At 41.5% G+C, this 24,890-nt stretch overlaps 1 protein-coding gene across 1 annotated transcript in view; it reads right to left on the reverse strand.

The window, feature by feature from the left end:
- Positions 1 to 815: 815 nt before the first annotated feature.
- The window catches only part of LOC145414899 (fibronectin-like), a 26,946-nt gene continuing 2,871 nt past the window's right edge, over positions 816 to 24,890 (reverse strand). The window contains exons 3-16 of the mRNA XM_080284316.1: positions 22,662 to 22,784; positions 18,106 to 18,402; positions 16,313 to 16,597; positions 14,529 to 14,822; positions 13,286 to 13,612; positions 10,519 to 10,797; positions 9,252 to 9,497; positions 8,794 to 9,075; positions 7,958 to 8,209; positions 5,323 to 5,604; positions 4,919 to 5,170; positions 4,271 to 4,552; positions 2,423 to 2,637; positions 816 to 974 (exon numbers count right to left, since the gene is read on the reverse strand). Of these exons, the coding sequence (XP_080140442.1) occupies positions 816 to 974; positions 2,423 to 2,637; positions 4,271 to 4,552; positions 4,919 to 5,170; positions 5,323 to 5,604; positions 7,958 to 8,209; positions 8,794 to 9,075; positions 9,252 to 9,497; positions 10,519 to 10,797; positions 13,286 to 13,612; positions 14,529 to 14,822; positions 16,313 to 16,597; positions 18,106 to 18,402; positions 22,662 to 22,784 (3,575 nt within the window). The remainder of the gene's footprint in view (positions 975 to 2,422; positions 2,638 to 4,270; positions 4,553 to 4,918; positions 5,171 to 5,322; positions 5,605 to 7,957; positions 8,210 to 8,793; positions 9,076 to 9,251; positions 9,498 to 10,518; positions 10,798 to 13,285; positions 13,613 to 14,528; positions 14,823 to 16,312; positions 16,598 to 18,105; positions 18,403 to 22,661; positions 22,785 to 24,890) is intronic.

Genomic DNA, 24,890 nt, shown 5'->3' on the forward strand with positions numbered 1-24,890 from the left:
TCTTGAGGTAGGCCTCTTGATACATATGAATAACATGACTTACAACCATATCTGCTAAATCACTGCTTCTTCCCTTTAGTCAGGATTCAGACATTTTGAGAATAACCTCACCTATACCATGCACTCTCACCTTTTCAGTGAACCTCTTGACAGTACTCCACTAAAGGCTTTGATAAACACTGTCATGATTCAGCACTATATACTGCCTCATAAACTTTAGGGACAATCTTAATAGCGTAGACAAGGGAGGGTACCGATGGTGGAGGGACGTACCAGGTCGGATTAGGTTATATAACGGGTGAAAGTTGAGTCAGGCTAGGTCATGTAAGGAATGGAAATCGTTCGTAATGAATCAGGTTAGATCAGGTCAAGTAAGAGGTTCCAGTGGTGATGGGTCAGGTCAGGTCACGTCACGCCAAGTAAAAAATGGGTGGCCGTGGTGGTGGGTCAGGTGAGGTCGTCATGTAAGAAATTGATGTAAGTGGTAATGGGCCAAGTCAGGTCAGAATGTCAAAAATGGTGCCAGATCAGGTCTGGTCATAAAAGAGATGGGAGCCAGTGGTGGGTGGTCAGTTCAAGATGTCAGGATGGGAATGGGTGTCGTTATGGGGTATTAGATCAGATGATACTAAGGAGACCTGTTTCAGTGGGTCAGATTAGGTTATATAACTAATGAGCCTTGGAGAAGTGAGTCAGGTCAGGACTGGTCTTAATGGGACTTCTGTTAGTAATGTTGGGACAGGTCAGCTCATGGATAGAGTAAGTGCCAGTTGCGACTGGTTAGGTCAGGATAAGCAAGTGGAAGTGGAACCTGGTCAACGGCGCAGGCCAGCGTGGGTCAGAGACAACGGAGGAAGTCGTCTGTTGGCCTTCCCTTGGTGGCTGGGGTGGCCAGGGGTTCCCTCACGGGCTCTCTTGCCAGCCGTCCTCGCCTTCACAGTCCTGGCGGGACCCCAACTCCCGCCACATCGCGTCTGGGCAGGGGTGAAAGTAGGAAAGTATATTATACTCCTTGCATCTCAACCTGGCCTAAAATTACCATATCTTGATTTGAGTATCCATCTGCAACATAACGCCAAAATTCGTGCTAGTACTGATGCAGAGCCGTAATGTTGTCTTATTCTGTTACTGAGCTATGGGAAATAAGCGGCAGATGACGAGAACTTCTAGAAAGTGAGGATGATAAACTACAGTGTCTTGCTGACTTCGAGTAACTTGCTGTCCTGTTGCGTCGTGGATTAGCTCATTCAGTCAGGCATATACATCTGTAACTGTCTACCATGCCTTGAGACTAAGAAAGGTAATGTTTTTAACTTGAACCATGAAGAAAAGTTAAAAAGTGTTTGTGACTATTCCCAGGGTCTCCATAATTCAATGGCACTGAGAGTAAAAATTGATGGAGATCTGATATATATATATATATATATATATATATATATATATATATATATATATATATATATATATAGATAGATAGATAGATATATATATATATATATAGATATGTATATATATAGAGATAGATAGATAGATAGTTATATATATATAGATAGATAGATAGATGGATAGATAGATAGATAAATATATATATATATATATATATATATTTATATATAAATATGTATATATAATTATATATTTGCTCTAACCAGTCGAACCATGAGCGTTATGTGTGTTAGTGTAGGTAGTGGATTATGTGGTAGCAAAAGTTAATGGTTTACCCCTAATATTATGGTATTAGTGGTGTATGAGGTATGAGAAATAATGGTATGCTTTACCTACAACGTGACAGTGTAGGTGGTGGAATCAGTGATGGAAAAAAAGAATGGTGCACCTTGAGCTAAGGCGATGAATAGTGTGCCTCATTTCTTCATGTGATCCTTGACTAAATGGGCCTATGTTTGTTTTTTTATGTAAGTTATCTGTACATGTGGACTAAATGCATCTTAGGATTTTTTTTTTTTTCGGCTTTGATTGTTAATATTGAAACTTATCCATGTTTGCATTTATTAAGGAGGAGGCTCAGCTTTGACCATCAGAATTCAGCGTTGTTGAAGTGAATGGTTTATTAACTTTTCAGAGATAATTTCTACTGTCCCAAGATTGTGCCTGTTGGTGTTCTCAAGACACTGATTTTACGAGACGCCTTTACACTAATGCTCCTCGTTTGCTAAAGTCATGTGTGCGTCCAAAATAAATCCTAGAATTTTTTTATGATGATGTGGATTATGGACTCAGTAATGATAAGAATTAATGGTAAAGAGATGGTGTAGGTGGTGGATACAGTGATGAGAAGAGCTCATGGTATACCTGCAAGGAGATGGTGTAGGTGGTGAATAGAGTGATGAGAAGAGCTCATGGTATACCTGCAAGGAGATGGTGTAGGTGGTGGATACAGGAATGACTATAATTAATGGTATACCTGCAAGGAGATGGTGTAGGTGGTGTGAGGTTTGAGGCGAGTGATGGTGTAGCGAGTGGTGTCTGGCGGCAGCAGGTGAGGAATGGTGTGGGTGTTCCAGGTCAGCCGGTACCCTTGCACGTCACACCTGACCCCGTCCGGCCTAACCCACTCCACCCTGACCCACCCAGTAGCACCACTGCTGACTCGCAGGCTCTCTACTGCGCCTGCCACACCTGCCGGACCATAGGGGACGCAGGAATAAATACGAATCTCCACAGGCCGTTAAAAAATACCTGATAAATCTGAAACTTTTAAGGTTCTCTCTGTGCTGAAAATATCTGACATTGTAAAAGGGGAAGGTGGGGGCAGATTCTAGGAGGCGCTTAGTCGCGGTGCTCATCTCCATAACACAGGCCCTTGCGCCTGTGGTGGGCTATTCCCGTAATATCTGCATCCAGGTTACAAGAATTACCTCCCCTACTTGCTTCCCTAGGTACTGACATTCGCTTAAATAAGTGTCTGTGATGAAGAGTTTAAAGTTATGAATAGGGATTAGTTTATGATGCATTTGCATTATGAAAACAGTCTTATCAAATTACTTACAGAAAGAACACATTCTTATATATATATATATATATATATATATATATATATATATATATATATATATATATATATATATATATATATATATATATATATATATATATATATATATATATATATATATATATATATATATATATATATATATATATATATATATATATATATACGGTAGGAAATTGAAAGTAAATGAGAATAAGAGTAAATGAGAATAAGAGTAAAGTGATGAAGTGTACAAGGTTGATAGATGGTAGGGGGATGAATATAGTTTTGAATGGTGAGTTGCTTGAGGAGGTAGATTGTTTTAAATATCTAGGGTCACATGTTGCTGTGGATGGATAAATAGATGCAGAAGTGAAGTTTAGAATAAATGAAGTAGGAAAGGTGCTGGGAGGAATGAAAAAAGTGTTTAAATGTCGTTCGCTTAGAATGGATGTAAAGAGAAGGCTGTATGAGGGTGTTGTGGTACCGACTGCGTTATATGGGGCTGAAACATGGAATATAGGTGTAGCAGAGAGGAAAAGTTTGAATGTAATGGAGATGAGGTGTCTGAGGAGTATGTGTGGAGTGACGCGTATGGATCGGGTGCGAAATGATGAAGTGCGAAGGAGAACTGGAGTTGTTCGGGAGATGGCTGGTAGAGTTGAGCAGAGGGTGTTGCGATGGTTTGGGCATATGGAGAGAATGGATAATGAGCGATTGGTGAAAAAGATAACTAGACCTGATGTGAGAGGTGTAAGGCTGAGAGAAAGACCACGAATAGGATGGATGGACAGTGTGAAGAGAGCGTTGGATGCGAGAGGGATGACTGTTGAGCAAGGAAGAGTGGCTGTGCGTGACAGAAATAAATGGAGAGAAATTGTGAATGAATAAGTGATGATGCAGCCATGAGGGGATATTCTCCCGCATTTGGTCTGATCAGCTAGTCAGGTCAGGTGCGGGTAAGGGGATGGGTCTGTTATGATGTGGCAGGGGTAAACCAGTTCTGCTGTCGGGCCCTGCTGCGGATGTCACTGATTGCATTGCGCAGTTGACCCTTGTGCGGTGTGGTGCGGTGAGGATCTGTCCGTTCTCCCCTTTGGGGCTAAGATGCGAATGAATGTGTTTGAATGGATGAGTGAATGGGGAGTGTGTCGTCCTGTCTCGGCTACCTCCCTTTCCTTGGGGGAAGCAGCCTAGGTATATAGATAGATAGATATATCACAAAGCCTGTAATAGAGAATCCTGTTTCAAACTTTAGTCAGCAAGTCCAGCACTTACTGGGTCTCACCACGCTCCCTTTGCCACACACTTGGTCTGCGTAGAGGCCCTGGATGGAGGACGCCACACACACGGTGTACTCAGTATCGTATCCCAGATCTGTGATGGTGTAGTGAGGCTCGGTGGTGGTGTCGCGCCCAGCCTCGGTATCATTGGGGTAACTCCAGGTAACTTTGTAGGTGACGTCACAGTTGCCAGGTGGCGTTACAGGTAACCAGGTGACATCCAGTGTTGTCTCATTACCTACCTGGGTCAGACTGAGGTCAGTCACTTCAGAGGGGGCTGAAAGAAGAATGGATATGTTGTCAGCATCTCTGACAACAATTAATAACTTGCATGACGTAAGAAATATTTCATATGCCTCACCCTGGAATTCCAGACTTTCATATCCACATGTACTAATTTTTTAACACATAGGTTTCACCTAAAGCGTTTACATACATACAGATATATATATATATATTATTGATAGATTTTGCTAGATAAGGTTCATTCATCATCTTTTCATTAATATGAAGAATACTGAATGTAAATTGTGTTTTATGAAGCCAAAAAGGCTGCTATCCTGGAAACTTGAACCAATAGATATAATTAAGCTATAACTGTATCCATTATAAAACATGTTTATCAGGTTTATCGCCGACTCACTCATCGGAGAAGTCATTATGGAATCTTTATCATGTTCCACTTGCTGGCCTCCTGCCAAGGCTTGTAAATCAATGGTATAATTAGAGCAGGGATCGAGGTCATTGAGGACAAAGTTGTCTGTTTCACCACCAACTGAGGTCCAGGCTCCATCTTCTCCGTCAAACCACGTCAAACGATAGGAGTCAACGCCCTCAATCAGATTCCAGTAGACAGTGATAGTGGTGGACGTTGCCTCAAGGTATATACCCAGTCCTGGAAGTGATATACGGTGGTGAACATTTCATCATTCTAGTCCTATTTTTCACTAATCGATGGATTAATATATTACTGTTGCATATTTCAATCTGCAGTTTTGGAAGAAACTGTATGTTCATATTAAGGCATAAAATAGAACTTTCACTTACTGCTGTCAATGGTGGTACCCAGGCCACACACTGGACTTGCATCCTCCCCTTCAACGGATGAAATCACACACACGGTGTACTCGGTGTCATAGTCCAGACCGGTGATGTTATAGTGAAGATCACTGGTGGCGTCGTGACCAGCTTCAGTATTGTTTGGGTAGCTCCAGTGAAGTTTGTAATTGAGGCCACAGTTGCCAGGTGGCGTTACGGCAGACCAAGTCACACTCAATGCTGGCTCACGTTTCATCTGGGCCACAGTGACGTCTGAGACAGGAGATGTTGCTAAAAAGGAAAACATTACAGCAGTGTTAAATTGGTATATCAATTTGGTAAACAAGTCACATCCAGCACTCACACTGCCCCTCAGCAGACTGCATATTTTTCATTAGTAGATTATTATTCAGCGTTTAATCAGGGGGATAAATATGGTGACCGAAACTTATTATATTCCCATCACATGTTTTGTAGCTGCTCATGTGGGTTATAATTACCTTTGATCTGTTTTCGTCCTGATTGTTTAGTGGCATATGTGAAGTAAGGACGTGACAAGTATTCAAAACCAGTTACTTTAAACTGAAGGTTAGCCAAATTTCTTGCATTATAGTTACAATACAGAAGATGTCTTTCTCTCTCTCTCTCTCAATAAGCTGCTGAGTCATCCTGCTGCGGCTGAGACACATTGTTTTGTGTGGGTTAGTGGGTGAAAATAAGTCCATGAGGAAAGTAGGTCCATGAAAGCATACGTAAGACTTGCCAGGGAGGGAAAATATGTCCACAGTGCAAATAGGTAAGTCCCCATGAGAGGGATTTAGGCCTGAAGGAGAATAGGTAAGTACCAATCACTGAAGGAAAAATGGTACATGGGAGGTGATAAGTGCCCCCATGTGAGGAAAATGGTCTCATGAAGGAATAATTGGTCCACCTCAATGGGAAAAACAGGTTCATGGGGCAGTTGTAAGGCTTTATATGAGAGGAAAACTGGTCCATAGAGAAAATAGGTCCAAGTGGGGATTGCTCAACGACATGCTATCGTACTTTAAATTATGTGCAAATGGTTAGGTTTGTGAAGCAGACTCAGGATTCCGAGGGCTGGAATGATATTTGAATGACTGCATGGCCTGTTTCCTTTTACGTGATGGTAGTTCTCCCACACTCTTAATTTTTCCTTACTTGTTTCTGGATCCTGTGTCACCTCATTTTAGGTGGAAAAAAGGCTCAGGATGATTATGGGACTGCCCAGTGTTGTCTACAGTGGACACTGGGCACTAAGGGGTTAATCTGTTAGTGCAGTGCTATTCAACCTGGGTGGACGGTCCACCTTAAGGTGGACGAAATTCAGTGTGGGGTGGACAGCTTTCTTTGGGTGGACAGAGGGTGGACCAGATCATTACCGTATATGGATAGAATAAAAAAGAAGAAATAAATAATTTAATACAAGTGGAGAATTTACATATGTTAGTCAAAGATAGCCTGTATGTTGATTTTTCTGTGGCTCATGAGCACTTAATCCAGCTTTATCTCGAAATGCATACACTGTACAATGAAATTTATACAAGATTTAACCTCTCTGTCTTTCCCTTCAGATTTATCACAAATTGTGAACATTAAATATATATTTGCATATTGCTTTTACTTGCCTACGTATTTGTACATTCAAGAATATAAAAAATTAAATATATAAGGTTAGGATCATGAGATTATACAGTTAACCGATTGGGGTGGACAGCTTTTACCAATTCAACACTAGGGGTGGACGACGCCAAAAAAGGTTGAAGAGCACTGTGTTAGTGTATGGAAGAAGGTAGACTCGTCCAGTCCAGATCAGAGTCAGATGCAAGAGCATCAACAAAGAATTCAGCTTTAATAGAAAGGGAGAGATATACAGCCACGTAGGTGAAAAAGAGGAGGATAAAGAGAATGAGGTAAAATTACTGGGGAGGTTTTGGGCAAGGTGGCAGAAGAGGGGAAAGAGCATTGGAGTTGTTTTTACCAGGATAAACAACAGACTAAGCACGATTTCAGATGGACATTATATGACATTTGAAAAACCTTGCTTGTTTAATTAATACAAATGCCTTCGTTCGCTGCATTCGCTGGCGCATAGCTTGCCCGGAGCAGCTTCCCACCAGCTGTGACGGCTAAGCACTAACATGAGCACAAAACTGGCAAAAAAATTAAAAAATAAATAAATAAATAAAATAAAAGAATAACAGTCGGGACCAAATTAAGAATGTCAGCCACTAGACCCCAATGGGTGCATGTACAAAGTTACATTAAAAACGTTTGTCATTTTCGGTATTCTGTTACACACATACTGTATATACAAACATCCATATATGCATTCTTGTCCGGTATACAAACTGTGTCACTAGCATGGTATTCTTCATAAAGCCAATTTGGCATCTTTTTATCAGTCAAGTTACAGTATGGATGGCGCAAAAACAGTGTCATTAGACCACCTTTGGTTTCAGCCTAGTGATCATGCTATATTCTGTTCATTATTGTATGGGTTCTCCAAAATGTTTATGAAAGTCACTTGCCCTTTAGCAAAGACTTTTCATAGTACTGGATGGAATAAATTTTTTCAAATTACCGTTTAACAGACCCAAATTGATGTAAACAAAAACCATCGTACCCTCAGGTAAAGTTCTTGTGGAAGCACTCTCTGCCTTCAGTTGTGAATTTCCTGCCTTGGCCTGCACCTGCACCGAGTAGTTGGTGCAAGGGTGAAGACCTGTGATGTCATACTTGTCTTTAGTGGCATCAACCGTATCAAAGGCGCCGGTGCTTCCATCCCCCCACAAGATAAAGTAAGAATCTGCGTTCTTGATGAGGGTCCAAGACACGCTGATGGTGGTTGAGGTTGGTACCAGGGTCAGAGCCAGTCCTGTGAAAAACATATGCTAAGGGTTTGCTCAGACTAGCAGTGCTGTGCACATAGACATGGAAAACCAATTCATTTGTCCCAGTGTTGTTCATTAAGTAGATTATGAACTTCATTGCACTTAATTAGCCTGTACAGTAAAAACCAATTGTTCACAACCTTCTCGGTCTAGTCCTGCCACAATTTTAGAGCGAACACTATGATGACAACACCTCTGCATCGAAGGAACTCACGAGGTTCAGAGTGAGAAAGGCGGTGTGTGACAAGCGTGGGTGTTACCATCAAGTGATCACCATAATATTGTGGCAGGCCCAGGTAGGGAAGGCTACGAACTTCTGTGTATGGTTGCAATTACATATATTCTGAATTCAAGTCTTTTAATCTGGCTGTTACCCACAGTTACTACGATTAAAAGGATTTAAGAAAAGAATGGGAAAGGCAGTTACACCATTCTGCATATCATAATAAATACCATATTTCATCCAGTGTATAATTAGATTGGTATGATATTGGTAATTATATAATCCCACGCGCAGTTCTTACGATAAAATGCGATAGATAGGTATTAATGAGAAACCGTTACTTACTATCCTCATTCAGCGTCGCTTGTTCACACACTGGACTTGCCAGTTCCCCTTCAACCGAGGACGCCACACACACGTTGTATACGGTGTCGTATGCCAGATTTGTGATGGTGTAGTGAGGGTCAATGGTCGTGTCGTTTCCCACATCTGTATTGTTGAGATAACTCCAGGTGACCTTGTAGGCGAGATCACAGTTGCCTGGTGGCGTCACAGGTGACCAAGTCACATCCAGTGTGGGGTTGTCACTCACTTGGCTCACATTAAGATTGGTCACTGAAGAGGTGGCTGGAAAGAGGAACGACTCGTAATTCGCGCTTAAATGAAGTTAGTGGCATTGTAATTTCTCAAGAAGCTTCAGAATGTTTACTCAGTGGTAGCATACCTTATGAAAGTAACTTCCAGTCCCCGAATATCTATGCAGCATAATGTTGTGGTAAGAACAGCCTTTGACATTTGCCTACCTTGTGGGAGTGTCCGTATGAAGTCGTTGTCAACATCCATTGGTTGCCCCGCATCCATGGCCTGCACAGTGACTGAGTAATTGGTGCAGGGGATCGCTTCTTCAATAGTGCAGCTGTCACCATGCACTGTTGTGAGATCCCCGTCACTCCCATGACTCCATGCAACTATGAAACTATCAGCAGGTTCAGGAACATACCAACTGGCAGTGATGGTGGTGGAGGTGGCCTCAAGGTGCAGGTCCAGTCCTGAAGAATTCCATGTACAAGGTTACGTTTCCTATCTTAACAGTTATCCTTAAAATATGTAACCTAATATGATTTTGCGGTAAGGATAATGGCTAGTCCATCGTGCCCCATTCTGGGTGCTACTGTATAAAATTTATGAACAACAAGTAACACTGAGTGCAACATCCGTGCCCAACAACTGATCGGAGGGCCGAGTAATCAGACTTTGTTGTGACCTTGCCTTTTGACCGATTGGTCTCAAAATAAAATCATTTCATCCATGCCTGACGCCCAGCCTTGCCACCAAGCTTGGACCAAAACAGATTGTTGTTCTGAGTGACCTTGACCTTTGACCTATTGTTCTCAAAGTCGAAACTCGTCATCCTTGGCTGACCCTCATCCCTTCCTCACAGTCTGATCCAAATCGAAGTAAAACAGATTGATATAGAAAGATACATCTTTGACCCTGACCTGCTATCTTCCCTTTGACTGATTTTTCTTAAAATCGAATCAGTTACTCTCAACCCTTCCAACAAGTTTGAACAAAATTGGATCAAAACTGTTTAAGATGCCTTATCTTGTGACCTAAACCTATGACCTATTATTCTAATAAACAAGGGATCATCCCCTGGGGAGATCTTCAATCATTGTATTATGCTTGTTTTAAATCGGATAAAAACTTCAAACAGTTCTTTTCACACACACACACACACACACACACACACACACACACACACACACACACAGCCGTACAGTACCCCAGTTGCTCTTTCATGTGCTTGGGTGTAATTACTTTTAAATAATTATATCAAGATTTGCCCCTTTTTAGTTACATTTATCAGCTTTGGAACCAGTACTGCTTACTTGCAGTTTCTAGCTCATAGCTTATTTGCGTCTCGGATCAATAGAATTATTAAAGAGATAAATCTGTTCCTCTGTACATTTAATTTTAAGGATCACCATCCTATTTACTATTGTGTGACAGTAATTCCTGCGTAAAATCTGGAGAAGTTGTTGTTATAAGAGTTCCATAGGCACTTACTGGTGGTGACAGTGGTTTCATCGTCACATACAGGGTCAGCTGTCTCTCCCTCCGTCATAGCAGTCACACACACATTGTACTTGGTCCCCGGGGCAAGATCCGCAATGGTGAAATGAGGCTCGGTGGTTGTATTGTATCCCACCTCGTTGTTATCTGGACTCCAGGTTACTTTGTATTTGAGCTCGCAATTCCCAGGTGGTGTGACAGGTGCCCAAGTGGCTTCCAGGCTGAACTCGTGAATCAGCTGAGTCAGGTTCAGACGAGTTACTGAGGATGGGGCTGGAAGAGAAAAAAGCGTCACTCCAACGGATGAAAGATGAAAAGCTTAGATTTGTTTTTACAGTCGCTGTTGTAACCATCATATTTTGAGTCACTGACATTCGTGTTATTGTCGCTGTTATTATCATTAAAGTGTTCTGTCCCAGTACCGTACAGTGCACTAAGCAAATAAGACTCCTAAATTTTCTTCCTCGATCACGAATCAAGAATGAGAAAGGAAATTATCAGAAGCAATCTTTAGTGTAGCCAAGGAAATGAGTCATACATCTATTTACTCCTCACTCAAGGCCTAGATATTATTTAATCAACCTTGCAAGCTACTTCACTCACAACAGTATTCCCTTCATTAACCCTTGTGGATGTGAACCATATCGTCAACTGTTGAAAATAGAGCAGCTCCTAATACAACCTTCTCTCATGTTTTCAATTCTTCTTTATCCTCCGAATCCATACCTTGTTTTTGTAATCATTTTCTCACAATCTGTCACACTTTATCCTCGGGTTAATCTCCATAAGTCTTTTTCAGCTTAGCCATTCTTCTGTCACTAATAAGTTCGTCATATACTGTAGTGTACTATACATTTCCTGACGTAATTGTTTCTTTGCTGACGTGGCCGAAGTATGTATCCTGAAATTCTACTAACTATACACCAATATAACTAGTGCAACTTTGCCTAAGATCACTGCAAAAGCCCCATTGTATGAAACAGACACTTCATGTACTAAGTTCATAATTAGATCACAGTATCCAGATGTGCACAGATGGTCAAACATACCAACTATTCCACTAACATACAGTATATTTGTAAAATATTGCAAAGGAGACATTCCGTCTTACATGTAGGAGAGGTTGTTCATTTGTGATTACACGGCTATTTAGTCATTCTTATAGCTTTGTTCTGAATTTTGTCCAGTTGTTTTAGTGCACCCTTTCCACATCCACTCCACATGAGTGAGCAATGTTCGAGCTGAGAGTGCACATGACAATTGTAAATTATAACTACTGCTCGTCAGTGAAGAAGGTACGCATTCTGTACAATAAATCAAGTTTCTTTGAGGCGGTTTTAGCAAGGGGTCTAAGGTATGAGATCCAACTGAGGGTATTGTAAAGTAAAACACCGAGAAATCTCAAGACATTTAGAGATAGGAATATTGGTTGCAGTGAAGGCAATATAGGAATCCGACAAATTCTATCAGAAAATTGGATATATTTGGTGTTCCTAGCATTAAATGAGATAATGTTTTTATATCTCTATTAAGTGATCTTAGATAAGTTTTGATTTATAGACAAATTTGTTCTGAATTAGGAGTTAGAGATATCAAACTTTGTAAATGTGTGACATAGTGTGAAGGAACTGTGAAGCGTTTGGTAATCTGCATATGAGTGAATGGAATTATGGGTGACAAACAAGGGATCATTATTCCAATTGAGGAACAAGGTTGGAGCCATGACTGATCCTTGTAACATGCTGGCATTGACTGAGTGGAAAGTGGATTATACATCACCTACCGTTAATCTTATCTTTTTGTTGGTGAGATATGTGATCAGTGGGACAAGAAATGATAGGATGTAGCAAGGGAGTCTTGATCAAAGGGGATGGTGCCACACTCTGTCAAAAGCTTTAGAAATATCAAGGGCTACTGCATGGAATTTTCTACGTTGGTCAGTTGACTGATGGATTAGTACACCAAAAGATGGGATTCAGTTTAAGTTTCTCTCCTTGATTTTGCTATGGTATTTGAAAATGAACTTTAAGAAGCTTTTCATTTAATTAAATAAGGAGGGTGCTCCTGAATAGTTCAATATACTGGTGTTTTGCTTTGTCAGGTAACTTCTCGTCCAGTGGCTTTAAATCGACTCGTAGCATTTAAAGAGAACATCCTACCTCCTTCGTTGCACAACACTTATACTGATCAGCTTAAATACAGTTCTGTTCTCGCTGGTGTGAATTTAGCGCTGCTCTGTTCTCGCTGGTGTGAATTCAGTACTACTCTGTTCCCTGTGGTATGAAAAATTGTCATTCATGGGTAAGCCTTGATTTTTTATCCCTTACTGCCAGCTCCCACACTCTTACATACATCAGTCATTTAGGGGAAGGTGGCAGATCCCTTAATTTTACGCACATCAGTCACTTAAGGAAAGGTGCCGAGTCCCACACCGTTGCTCACATCGATAGAGGAAGCTGCTGGGTATCACACAGGTCATGTAGGGAGGGTGACAGGTACCTACTCGTACACACAATGATTATTTGAGGAGGGGACAAAGTAGAAGATAATGACTGATGTAAAATTCACACCTTATAGTTCAGTATTATCAGATACCGTGCATAAAATAAAAAGTAACTGATGTAAACTCCTCACCTTTAGGATCAGAATTGTTGTAGATTATGCAGAAACTAGAAACTAACTGACATAAAACTCTCAACCCTCAGGCTTATTAGTGGCAGAGGTTGTGTGGAAAACAGAGTACCTGATCTAAGCTCCTCACCTTCAGAATCAGTGCTGTTGAAGGCTGTGCAGAAAACATAAAGACTAATATTCTCACCTTCAGATTTCGTACTGGCAGAGGTGTCAGCAGGAGGCCCATACCCCTGACTGGTTGCAGCAGTGACAGTGATACTGTAAGTAGTGCAGGGTAACAGGGCAGTCAGGGTGAGCTCTGTGTCATTGGTGGTGCTCTGACCATCACCCGGGCTCCAGGTCACCAAGTAGCTGGTTATGGCACCATTGGGGGCGGCCGGCGGGTCCCACTGCAGGCTGATGGTGCTTGATGTCCGAGCAACTACTGTCACATTCAGTGGAGGACCGTCGGGCACTGCGAGATTAGTGGACATAGATTCATAAACTCACCTAACTTTAACCCATTTACTCAAGTGACGCCCTGTATAATATATCCTTACTACCTTCCAATGGTTTTACCTAATTTTAGAGAAACCTCTGGCACTGAAGGGGTTAGATGTGAAATCCAGTAAAGCTCCAAAACAAAAATTTTCTCCTAAACTATATGAAACTCTGAAATAGCAAGATTAAGGTAAAAAATATATACGCCATCACTGTTACTTTTGTTTCCACTTCAGATGTCTCTTCGCTGCATGACAAGCCTAATAGTTTCCCGTTTCCCTGGAACTGGGTGGTGACCATATAACCAAATAACGAGGTAATGTGGAGCCTACTGTGATACCTCTCTTAACTGGGCGGATAGACACAGATATGGCGTCTATCAGGAATCAAACCTGTACAATTTTCCCTGCGCCTCGCTGTGGCGAGACGCTGTCTGCTGCAAGGGAACATTGTTCACTATATGGACCGGCCCTACAGGGACGGTTGCTTGCGTGGGGTTGATGGGTCTGTTTGGCCAGACATCAGGGTTACTCAACAACAGCATGAATCATTGGACACGTAAGACCTACAAGATTACATTGCATGTTTAAGTAATCCCAGGCACTGACTGATTTATTATGCTGTATGAATATATCATGCTATCCAGGGATCGCATTCTCTTTAGCTTAAGAGGCTTTCTAACAACTCATACGTAGCAGTGTATTATGCATATTACAACTTATTATTCTCTTGTGCATTACTTACATCTTTTTTGTATCTACACACGAGCACAGTGCAAAAATAGAATAGATAGAGAGATAGTCCAACGTACCACATACAGAAATGAATAGATAACTAAGAGGTCCTTGGGAATTTCATTAGTCATCACGATTACCGTCCAATATACTGACCTTCCTCCTTGGTGGTGGCCTCACAACAGCCATCATTCCCCATCAGACTACCCTCCGCCTCAGCACTCACACACACGGAATAGGTAGTCCAGGGCAGCAGGTCTCCAAGGGTGATGGAGGTCTCATTGGTGTTGACCGTTCCGCCTTCACTGATGCTGTTGTCCCATAACACCTGCCCATCATAGCTCACCACGTACTGCGTCACTTCACAGGCAGTATCAGGCCTCTCCCAAGTCACCGTCAGCTGCCTCGACTGGACGCTCGTGCAGGAAACCCCAGCAGGTGGAGCTGGGGCTGTACAAAAGAGACTCTGAGTTTGTGTTTCTTTTTTGCTCCAGTAGGTATCGCATTTCAATTTCACTCAGCCCGCTACTACACGCTGTAACACTGTTGATGCATATTAAGTCATTCAGGTATGGTTGACGTTATGCAGAAAAGGAATCCAGTTTTATTCAGCGTTTCGCCGTAACACATGTATGAAAACTGGTGAATGCGGTAGAGTTTTTGAAATGATGGTGAAGCATGTGTAAGGATTTACGACTGTCCGAGAGTATTAGTAATATAAGAGTGTGCGATTTCCACATGGCTGTTTAGAATTGATATGTATGGGGTTTTAAGAGAGGTCAATTTATGAAAAGATAAGCGTGTGAAGCTGGTGATAGATAGAATATTCCAAATACAGTTTGTGTAGATGATGTTGTGCAGACTAGTTCAGTCTTTTTATGAATGTCTGTAGATGGACAAGTCTGAATATATACCGTATGGAGGCAGAAAAAAAAATGATGGATGCCGATAGAAAAACTGACTCACGGTATGATGTGATGGCAAACTGAGAAAGCTTTGAATTAGTGCAGGAGTTAAATTACCTTGGTCCAATGACAAAGAATATAGGAAAATATGTATAGGAGGTGGACAGCAGAGTGCTCCAGGATGAAAGACAACCAGTGTTATGAAACCCCTAATCACGCCAACTGTATAAGGAGGTTGCATTTAGATCCCGCAAATAAGTGTCTATATTACCGTACGGGGGTGAGACTTGGATGTGATATGAGCGTCAGAAATAAAAAATGACTGCCGTGAAAATGGGACCGATAGGGAATATAGGTAAGTTGCTTTCTTTGCAGAACAGAGGCAGGAAAAAAAAAGTATATGCAGATAAAAATCCATTCACCATACTATAGGTGGAAAGGCTGGACGGGAAGAGAAACGTGTGATCAAAGGGTGGAAGGAAATTTGCTTAAAAGGTATGGTCATGCAGAGAAAATGGATACAAACAGACTGGTAAAAAGAGTATATGTAACTGTACGTAAAAGGAGGCAAGAAATACCAATGTGATGATGGATGGGCATAGAAGGTTTGTAAAAGCAATGCATGACATCTGGGGAGGCAGAAGAATTAACGAAAGACAGAACCAAATTGATAGACTGCTTATGGATAAAACAATAAAGGTGGCATTTTTTTTTTTTTTTTTTTACTAAGTAGTCGACTGAGCGACTGTCGTACAGGTATCTGAGAGACGCATATTAAAGTGTTTAAGGTTAAGATTTCGAAATCTTGATTAGCAAGTGAGTGGTAGTGTGACCCATTTCATTTGACAATCTGATGATGATTTTCTTATGTTAACACTTTTTCTTTGGTATTTGTAGACTCTACCCACCCCATATTCAGTGGAACATAGAGTTAGTATTATGATGAAAATGAAAATGATGTCGATGACGATGATGATGATGTAACCTGAATTATTTTGCCAGATGGTATTTAAAATGAGTAAGGAAGGCTCTTACCCTCAGTATCAGTAGTATTCTCTGCAGTTTCAGACGCCTCCCCAAGCCCCTTACTGGTGGCAGCAGTGACGGTGAAGCTGTAGGCGGTGCACTCAATAAGGTCCCTGGCACTGTAGCTGGTGGCATTTGATTCTGCCACACCCTCACCACTGGCGCCTAACTCGGAAATCCAGTTGATATGGTATTCAGTTATGACACCATTGGGGTTGAGTGGAGGGTCCCAGGCCACCAAAATGGATGCAGAGCTGAGAACCTGTGTGGCTACGGTGACTGGAGGTCCTGGTACTGTGGTAACCATGGAAGTAATTATAGTGGGGTTTATTTCTAGCCTGACAAAGATCCCTAACCAATTTCACTCAGATGATAGCCAACTTCTGTCAGATTAGGGGATACATTTGACTTACAACCAAGGAGAGTCTTTTCTTCTTCATAATCATGACCCGTCAAATTTCATACAACCAAGACTTAGTATTCAAATTGTGAGTGACTCAGTTCCATAGGGTGAAACCAAGCAGACTTTTCTTTATCAAATAAAATACTAGGATTAGTATACTACAAAGCTGATAATTTGTCTTTAATTCCTAAACCCTGAGATCGGTACAAAACACCGCTCAGGTCATTTACCAGGGGACATTAGGCTGGTATAAAGGACCGATTTACTGTATGCATCTGACTGGTTATGCATTTATGAGGGTGGTTAGTGGTGTCCGGCACGTTTAGACAGAGACCCACAGCTTCCATCATTCTCCCTACACCACGGTTACGGTAATTCAACATTTGCCATATGAGGTGATACACTCCCCACCCCCAACCCCCCGCTAAAAGGAGAATTGTGCATGAGTAAACTAAAAATATTGTAGAAGTTTGTAATAATTTTGTGTTTCTCTGTGATGTTCGAGGTAATATGAACAATATGGTTGTGTTAAATGAGTGGACGCGTGCCATAATAGACGAAAGTAATTTGACATTTTCACACGGAATTTGTTCTACTTGAAGGTATGTGTGTGTGTGTGTGTGTGTGTGTGTGTGTGTGTAGGAACTTATGATATGCAGTAGGCTACTAGTGGATGTACATGACTGCAGAACATAATGCTTGACAGTACTTTAATCCAAGTTAAAAAGACGCATATGAAAACAGTTAATTTTTATTCTGTGTGATGTATTTGACCACTTCACAATGGAAAACGTGTATTTTTTGAGAATTGATTTTTTTTTCCTTTGAGGGGGAGGCCAAAAACTTCCCAAGTCATGTGTTCTTCATGTTCAAGTTTCCCCGGTGTTTAAAAATTAAGACAAAAAATGGAGATTAATGCAATAATGAATTTTTAATGTCTCACCACTATAAAAGAGATTTAAATGGAACACATGACAAATATAGAATGTGAATGTACAAAACGTAGAAATGACGAACTGAATATGACATGAGGCCTGTCAACCACTTGTTAACCAGTGTGACCGGGGATGGCTTACACTCATTACCACCCCTATTTCAGTAGGTCGGGATGTGTGGACCATAAAGGGAAAGCCTCATAATGGCGCGACGGCCACACATCTTTTGGACCTTCGGTGACCAGGTGGGTTCAAGGGAGCCCAGTGTTATATTCGAATATAAAATGCGTTGAAGGAAAGGTTATTATGTTTGCTTATTACTTCAGATAAACATGAGAGTTTACAACAACATCCCATAATAACAAAATATAATTTAATATGTAAAAAAATGCAGACTTAACAGAAACGCCCGCTTCAGGATAGTAATGCAGAGTTCTTGTTACAAAAATTAGCATTATACTTACAATCCTCATCAGTGGTCTGGTCTACACAGTCACCCTCAGGTCCAGTAAGGTGCAGGTAGGTGGCACTCACACACACCCGATAGGTGGTCCACGGGTCCAAACCAGTGATGGTGTAGCTCTCAGTGGGGTCCATTGTCTCGTTGCCCAGCACGTTATCATCGTCTTTGAGTTGCCAAGTGACAGTGTTGCTGGTGATGCCACACTTGCCGGCTGGTTTAGCTTGGGTCCAACTCACAGTCAGGTGTTCAGACTGGTTGTACACCATGTTCACCGTCACGTCGGTTGGCGGTCCCGGTGCTGTAGGTGGGCAAGAAATGATCACACAAAGCAATGGTTGAGCAATGTGTTTATTAGTTTAAGTATTCACTCACAGAGATAAATTGACCTATACATAACAGAACCTATGAATCTGAGTACATTTTTTGCAGGACCCACATAATTACCCTACTCCACATTTGTACTGGAAATCATTTTCATTATTTTTTTTATTAACCACTTCCTTCCATAATTAAAGTACGTCATAAATATACATCAATAATTGTTTCATGGACGTCAAATCAGTAAGATACACAGTTTTTCCAACTGCGTCCATCTGGCAGCTTATTGAGAAGTACAGCGCCTCAATTGTGCACGATACAGGGTCACTGAGAAAATTCTAAGTGAGCTCTAAAGCAGCCTCAATCCCTAAAATAATCATCATAAGACATCCCCATATGACAACACTGCAGCACAGAAGAATGTCTGTACATATAGACGAATGTCTGATGAATTATCACTAATGAAAAACAACTGTGAGAGCAGAATTATCTTTATAATGGATATGAAAATCTTCTGTTAGAAATAAAATCTAGGAATTCCAGGAAAGGGCAATGGATTGAAACAGATGGATGGATTATGTGCAGAAAATATTTTGACAAGAATTTTGCCCACTTTTTACCAAGTAGTCGACGGAATGACTGTAGCCTACCAAAGGTGTGAATGAGTATAGATAACTGTGCTCGTGAGGTGGAGCCAGGATCTTAAAGTCTTGAACTTTATGTGAATAATTGTATGGTCCATTTCACTGGGTATGCTGCTGTTTAGTTCTCATACTACTGTGTGTTTCTGGTCTTTTACCTCACCCCGTCCCCACTAATTACTGAACTCATATTAACATTTTATCTTCCATTTTACGTTCCTGGGCATGACCAAGCTGATTAAACAAAACGTTTTTTTTTTCATTTAACTCTTTCACTACGATTACGTTTTGTTTTGTTTTTTTCTAGCTGCCTGTAGTCTACTATGTTCAGTTTTGGAGGGACGTTTGTTAGTGATGGTGAAGAGCTGTGTCCAACCTGTCCACTTTGAAAACTGTTTCCCAACTTGAACAAAAGCTGCTGAAAGTCGCAAGAGTAAAGTAAGAAATGCATCATCTGAATGAAATGCTGACTCCTTCAACCCAATTACGTCCTTTATTATTATATTCTTACTATTTCCAGACGATTTTATTCATCAGACACTTTTCAAACTGGAAGAGTTAGATGCAGCTTTCATTAACCTCTTCACTACAAGAGATCTTCACTTTAGGTGAATAAATTAGTCCTATAGTATGCTAATTAAATGGGAAAATAGGTCACCGGTCAAAAGAGGACAAGAAGCTCACTTGAATGACTTCATGACAAGAGTAGCATTATAATGCTAACAGAGTGGTTCAGAAACAAGTACTCTATTACCACTCCCACTAACGGCGATTTTCATGGGACAGACAGCCTCTTTCTCGGTTAGCTATTTAATAACAAAAATATAATCATCATCATCATCATCATTATGACCATGATCATGCTGCTGCTGGTGACGATGATAATGACGGTCTTTCGTTACTTAGATGCGTCATTTCTTCCAGAGGAAGTCGGCGCTCGAGACACATTGGTATCTTTACAGTTACAAGAACTGTAACATTATTCAGAGGAAAAATAAAGAAACTGAAAATATAAGAGGGAGTCAGTAGAAATGAGAGAATCAGACGAAGCGAAAAATAAATCCAACAGTGGAAAACAAGACCACAGGTGGCTAAGAATCAGAAGATATGAAGAAGAGAGACAGAAAGATGTCAATAAAGACAAATCAACAACTCTAAGAGAGAAAGGAAGAAGAAATTTGGAAATTTCGAACAGCTAAAGAGAAAACTATGCACTAGAAAATAAGTACATAAATCTATCTGTCTATATATAACATCCAGTTCACTCACTGCCCCGTCAGGGAGCGTAATAGCCCTTAGGGCCAGACACTGAATGCGGGAGAGGACCAGGGTCCTTACCCAGCGTTGCGTTATGAGTATAAATCCACAGTTTCCACTCGGATGTTTAATCCACATATGTGTCATAGCCTGCCTGCAGCAATTTAGTCCAGTGGAACATCAGACGTAAAACTATGGTTATGTCGACACTACCTGGCGCAGTAAATGATTTCCTGGGATATAGAGAAAATTATTCATCTTATCGTTCAGGTAAGCAAAATATTGAGTAATGATGGATGGTAGTGCACCTATATGTATTTTAAAAATCCCACCTACCAAAAAAGGAAGGAAATATACTAGAAAATAAATAAAACATACACCAGATAATGGACACATACACCAGTGCTCTTCCCACTACATACCTCCAGGTTGAGTTTCACCAAAAGTCTCTCCATTTGGTCCATAGCTTCTTTGCTGTTCCCTGCACTGCACGGTCAGGGTGTAGTTGGAACACGCCAGGAGACCACTAACTGTGTGTGTCAGGCCTTTTCAGTCGTAGCGTTGCCTGCGTCAGAAGGGTCGTTATCGGAGCTCCAGACAACCAGATAGTTAGTGATGTCGCCGTTGGGTTGGGCTGGCGGGTCCCATGTCAGTGTGATGGAGTCTGTTGTGGCGGCCGACACTCGAACGTCCAGTGGAGGGGCTGCCCGGGACTGAGGCCGAGCAGGAAGAGGCGGACATGAAAGAAGAGGAAAGTTCAGGATTACTGTATATTGACTGCGCGAGGGTCATTCCAGGTATACTTTCAGCTTTTACCCCCTGTTTACTGCCATAACTGTCAATAAGGCAGATATTAAATATTTATCAAGTTTCAGTCTTCTCTTACTATATAACACACACCAGCAGAATTCTACATCCAGGTCTCCAGTTGTACTGAGTAGTCAAGAGGAACTCAACAGGAAACCAACTTCATCCAAAAGTCATCGCTTCCCGGGAATCTAAACCGGGTTATTCCAGTTGCGGACTGGAATCGCTAACCAATGCATTACCGAGTACACTAGATGAGCTGTAACGGTAACGGTAACAGCCTATCCCATTTAACCCCCCCTTTTCCAGAATTGCAGGGACCCGAGGCTTAGACCACTCATATTCCTTTACGGGTAAAGAGTAAATAATCAGCCTACATCCCCTGGGGACACTGAATAATCGAGTCACTCACTGGGAATCGACTCTATAGAAGGCTGTCACTTTTCGGCTGGAACTTTCTCACCATCAGTGGCTACCAGAAACGTTATTTATTCAGAAGACACCAAGACTTCTGAACCGATTTGGACCTTCTTCGCCTATAAATGGGGACAAAGTATGTCAGACTGAAATTAGTACAGAAGTGAGGAGACAAAAGGAGGGGGGTGAGAGTAGGGCGAGGAGTGAGAAGGGAGACAGACAAACAGACAGAGAGAAATGGAGAAGTGAATTCCGCGAGCTGGACTTTGATTATTCATATAGCCCTGGCAGGTCAGAAGGGAGAACGCTACCTTCTCCCAGCAGGGCAAAGCTACCCGGAATTGGGGCGCGAACTCTCAACCCTTCGGACTCGAGTTAGACACTCTACCACTGAGCTACCCTGCACCCAGAGAGAGAGGGGGGTCTAGAAGTTTATTGATGCTATAAGTTTTCATTAAATGATCTTTGTAGAAGTTTTCACTCTTCATATTAGTTTTGTTCTTGTCATTACTGAAATTTAGTCCCCAAGAGTGACTCCGCAACACCTGCCACTTCTGTGACAACATTACTCATTTAATCTGCATATCTATGTACTGTATATCTACCTGTTTAATCTGTCCTATCTATCAATCTATCTATCTATCTATCTATCTATCTATAGATATATATATATACTGACGAAGCATCGCGTGAGAGGTGACCTCAGCCTACAGTCGTCTAGGCATTTCTTTTTCCTACAAAGCGAGGATCTCTCTCCCCACGGCACACCACATTCCATTACATATTACCGTAAGTTATCTCAGTTATATGTTGTATTATCGCAAATAAACAGGTTAAGTTTAACGCTACTGCTTGCAGCACCTTCATCTGTATCTTCCTCGATTAAGAGATTTCCAAAGGAACACCTCTTCCATACCAGTTGTTTTCTGCTTTTGGGACGCTGGTATTTTCTTTGAACGCTATCAAGTGCTATGCATTTTGATGCTAAACGGATGAAAACAATACACAAAAGGTGAGGCAAGGTGTAGTAAGAACAATAACATAACTAAAGAAGAGGTGCTAGAAAGCCACCTAAGCTCAGGAGCATATAGCAGCTTGTCTCCACACTATCACTCACCGTCCTCGTCAGTGAGTCTGATTGACGCACGGACCTTCTGGGCCGTCAAGTCCCTGTTGCTAGTGGCGCTCACACAGACCAGGTAGGAGGTCCAGGTGTCCAGCCCCGTGATAGTATAGGTCTCTGTTGGTTTCCACGGTTACGCATTTCCAAGCGGAGTCTCGACGTTACTAAGTCGCCAAGTGATTGTGTTCCTGGTAATATTGCACCTGCCTTCCACACTCTGCCTGGGTCCAAGCTTCACCTTCCAGCCTGTCAGACTGGTCCGTTACACCACAGCTACAGCCACGTCGGTGGAGGTGGTCCCGGTGCTGAAGAGAGAAGTAAGTCTCAAACAGGAATATGGTGTGGCAGAAATTTTGTTCCTACCTAAATATTTGTCTGTCTGTCTGCCTATGTAGCATCCAATAATTTATTGCAAAAATGAAAACCGCAGGGGGCTAAGGACAAGGATAATTAAGCTAAAACACAAAGGCGAAGTAACCAGTCACCTGTCCTCGAACGGCACTGTGAAAAACAGTGAACTAAAACTACCCCTTGTAGTACAAACTCTTATGTGTTGTATCAGGTTGAACGTCTTTAATCTCTGTACAAACTATTGTTTTAAGAACCTAATTCATTTTGATGACGATGAAGTGACTTGAAATCACCTAGTTTGCCTAATTACTCCTGAAGTGATCTCCTTGGATCCTAACATGGCTAAAATAAAGCAGAATGGCTAAACCAGACTTGACTTGGCCTGAATGTCTGCAACTGGACCTAAATTAATCTGAGTCCTGTCAGATCTAAGGGCCCTAACTGGACCTGTTTAAACATGAACTGCTCTCAAAGGCACTACAGTGACTTGACTGCGCTTCAATTGGTGTGACGGATATAAATGGATCTATGTGGATCTGAGTAAGGAAGCAACGTTTCCTAGCAAACGCGTGACTTTTCCTGATGTTTGCTTCTCATCTGTAGGCACATATTTTTACATTTACCTCATATGGGACAAACGAATCAGAACAAACAGGGGAGCGGATCTGTTCAAATCGAACTTCCTCCGTATCCGTTGCCGCGCTTGAATTGGAGCAAAACAGGTGCCTGTGGTCAGGTGCTTGTTTTGGTGTCTGGCGGTTTTGTGTTCAAGTCAGCTGGTGCCACTCGCCATTCTTTTTGGCAATATTTGGGGTTTAGAAAAATTATTTTGAATAAACTTAATTGCACCCGCGCTCGGAAAGGTACAGCGAATAATATGTTTTGCTCAGTGTGTGTGTGTGTGGGGGGTATACAGTGCAAATAAAACCAAGCCTGATGGAAAGAGTTGAGGGCCAACCGAGAGGTCTGACCTTTATTTTTTATAATAGACCAACTTTCAAGGCGACAGGATTAAGTCAAAGTCTGACCTGTTATGTTTAATCTTAAACATCCCTTTTCTGTTTTTAGACCAAACTAAATGGAAAAGTTGAGGGTAAGGCAGTAACGCAGGGATCCTTATTTTGAGAAATAATCAGTGAATGACTAATGTTACAGGACAAGGTCAGAGTTCAATTAAAGTGCCTTTGTTTAAAATTGGAAATAAGTAAAATAGTTTCTATCTGACTTTTAACCAAACCTGGTGGAAGGTTCAAGGTCAGAAAGGGGCGACACTGATTTTAAAAACAATAGGTCAATGAGCAGGTCAAACGACAAGGTCAACTTAAACAGTTTTTAACAGATTTAGGCCAAACTTTTTACAATAGCCTATGATAAAGAAAAGGAGAAAAGGTTTAAACCCTGAAAACAATCCATCAATAGTCAAGGTGACAGAGCAGGTCAGTTGTTCTACTCTCTATGATTCAGAATAGTTATATTCAGTTTAGACAAGACTTACAGGAAGCACTGTGGGTCAGCCAAGTGATGAAGAGATTCAATTTTTGAGAGTAGACCAAAGATCAAGGTCACAAGGAAAGGTCAGTTCAAACAGTTTTGATCCGATATAACCAAACTTAGTGGATGGGCTGGAGGGGTCAGGAAAGTAACACGTAGTAGCCACCTCCACCAACGAAGCTGGAACAAGGGTATGTACGAGTATTTACCTATCCCTGTTTGTTTGATTCGTTTCTGTACAAAATATCTAAAAAAGTTTTTGGATCTCTACCGAAATTATTGGATAACGAGGCAGTGGGTCAACGACGAGTTAATAAAATTTTGAGGTAGATCCGGATCCGGATGCAGGAATTCATAAATTTCATTGGCGCTGAAGGAGGT

This window comes from Coenobita brevimanus, chromosome 101 (assembly GCF_032717465.1).
Source record: "Coenobita brevimanus isolate Jiangsu-jjx chromosome 101, ASM3271746v2, whole genome shotgun sequence".
Taxonomy (NCBI): Eukaryota; Metazoa; Arthropoda; class Malacostraca; order Decapoda; family Coenobitidae; genus Coenobita; species Coenobita brevimanus.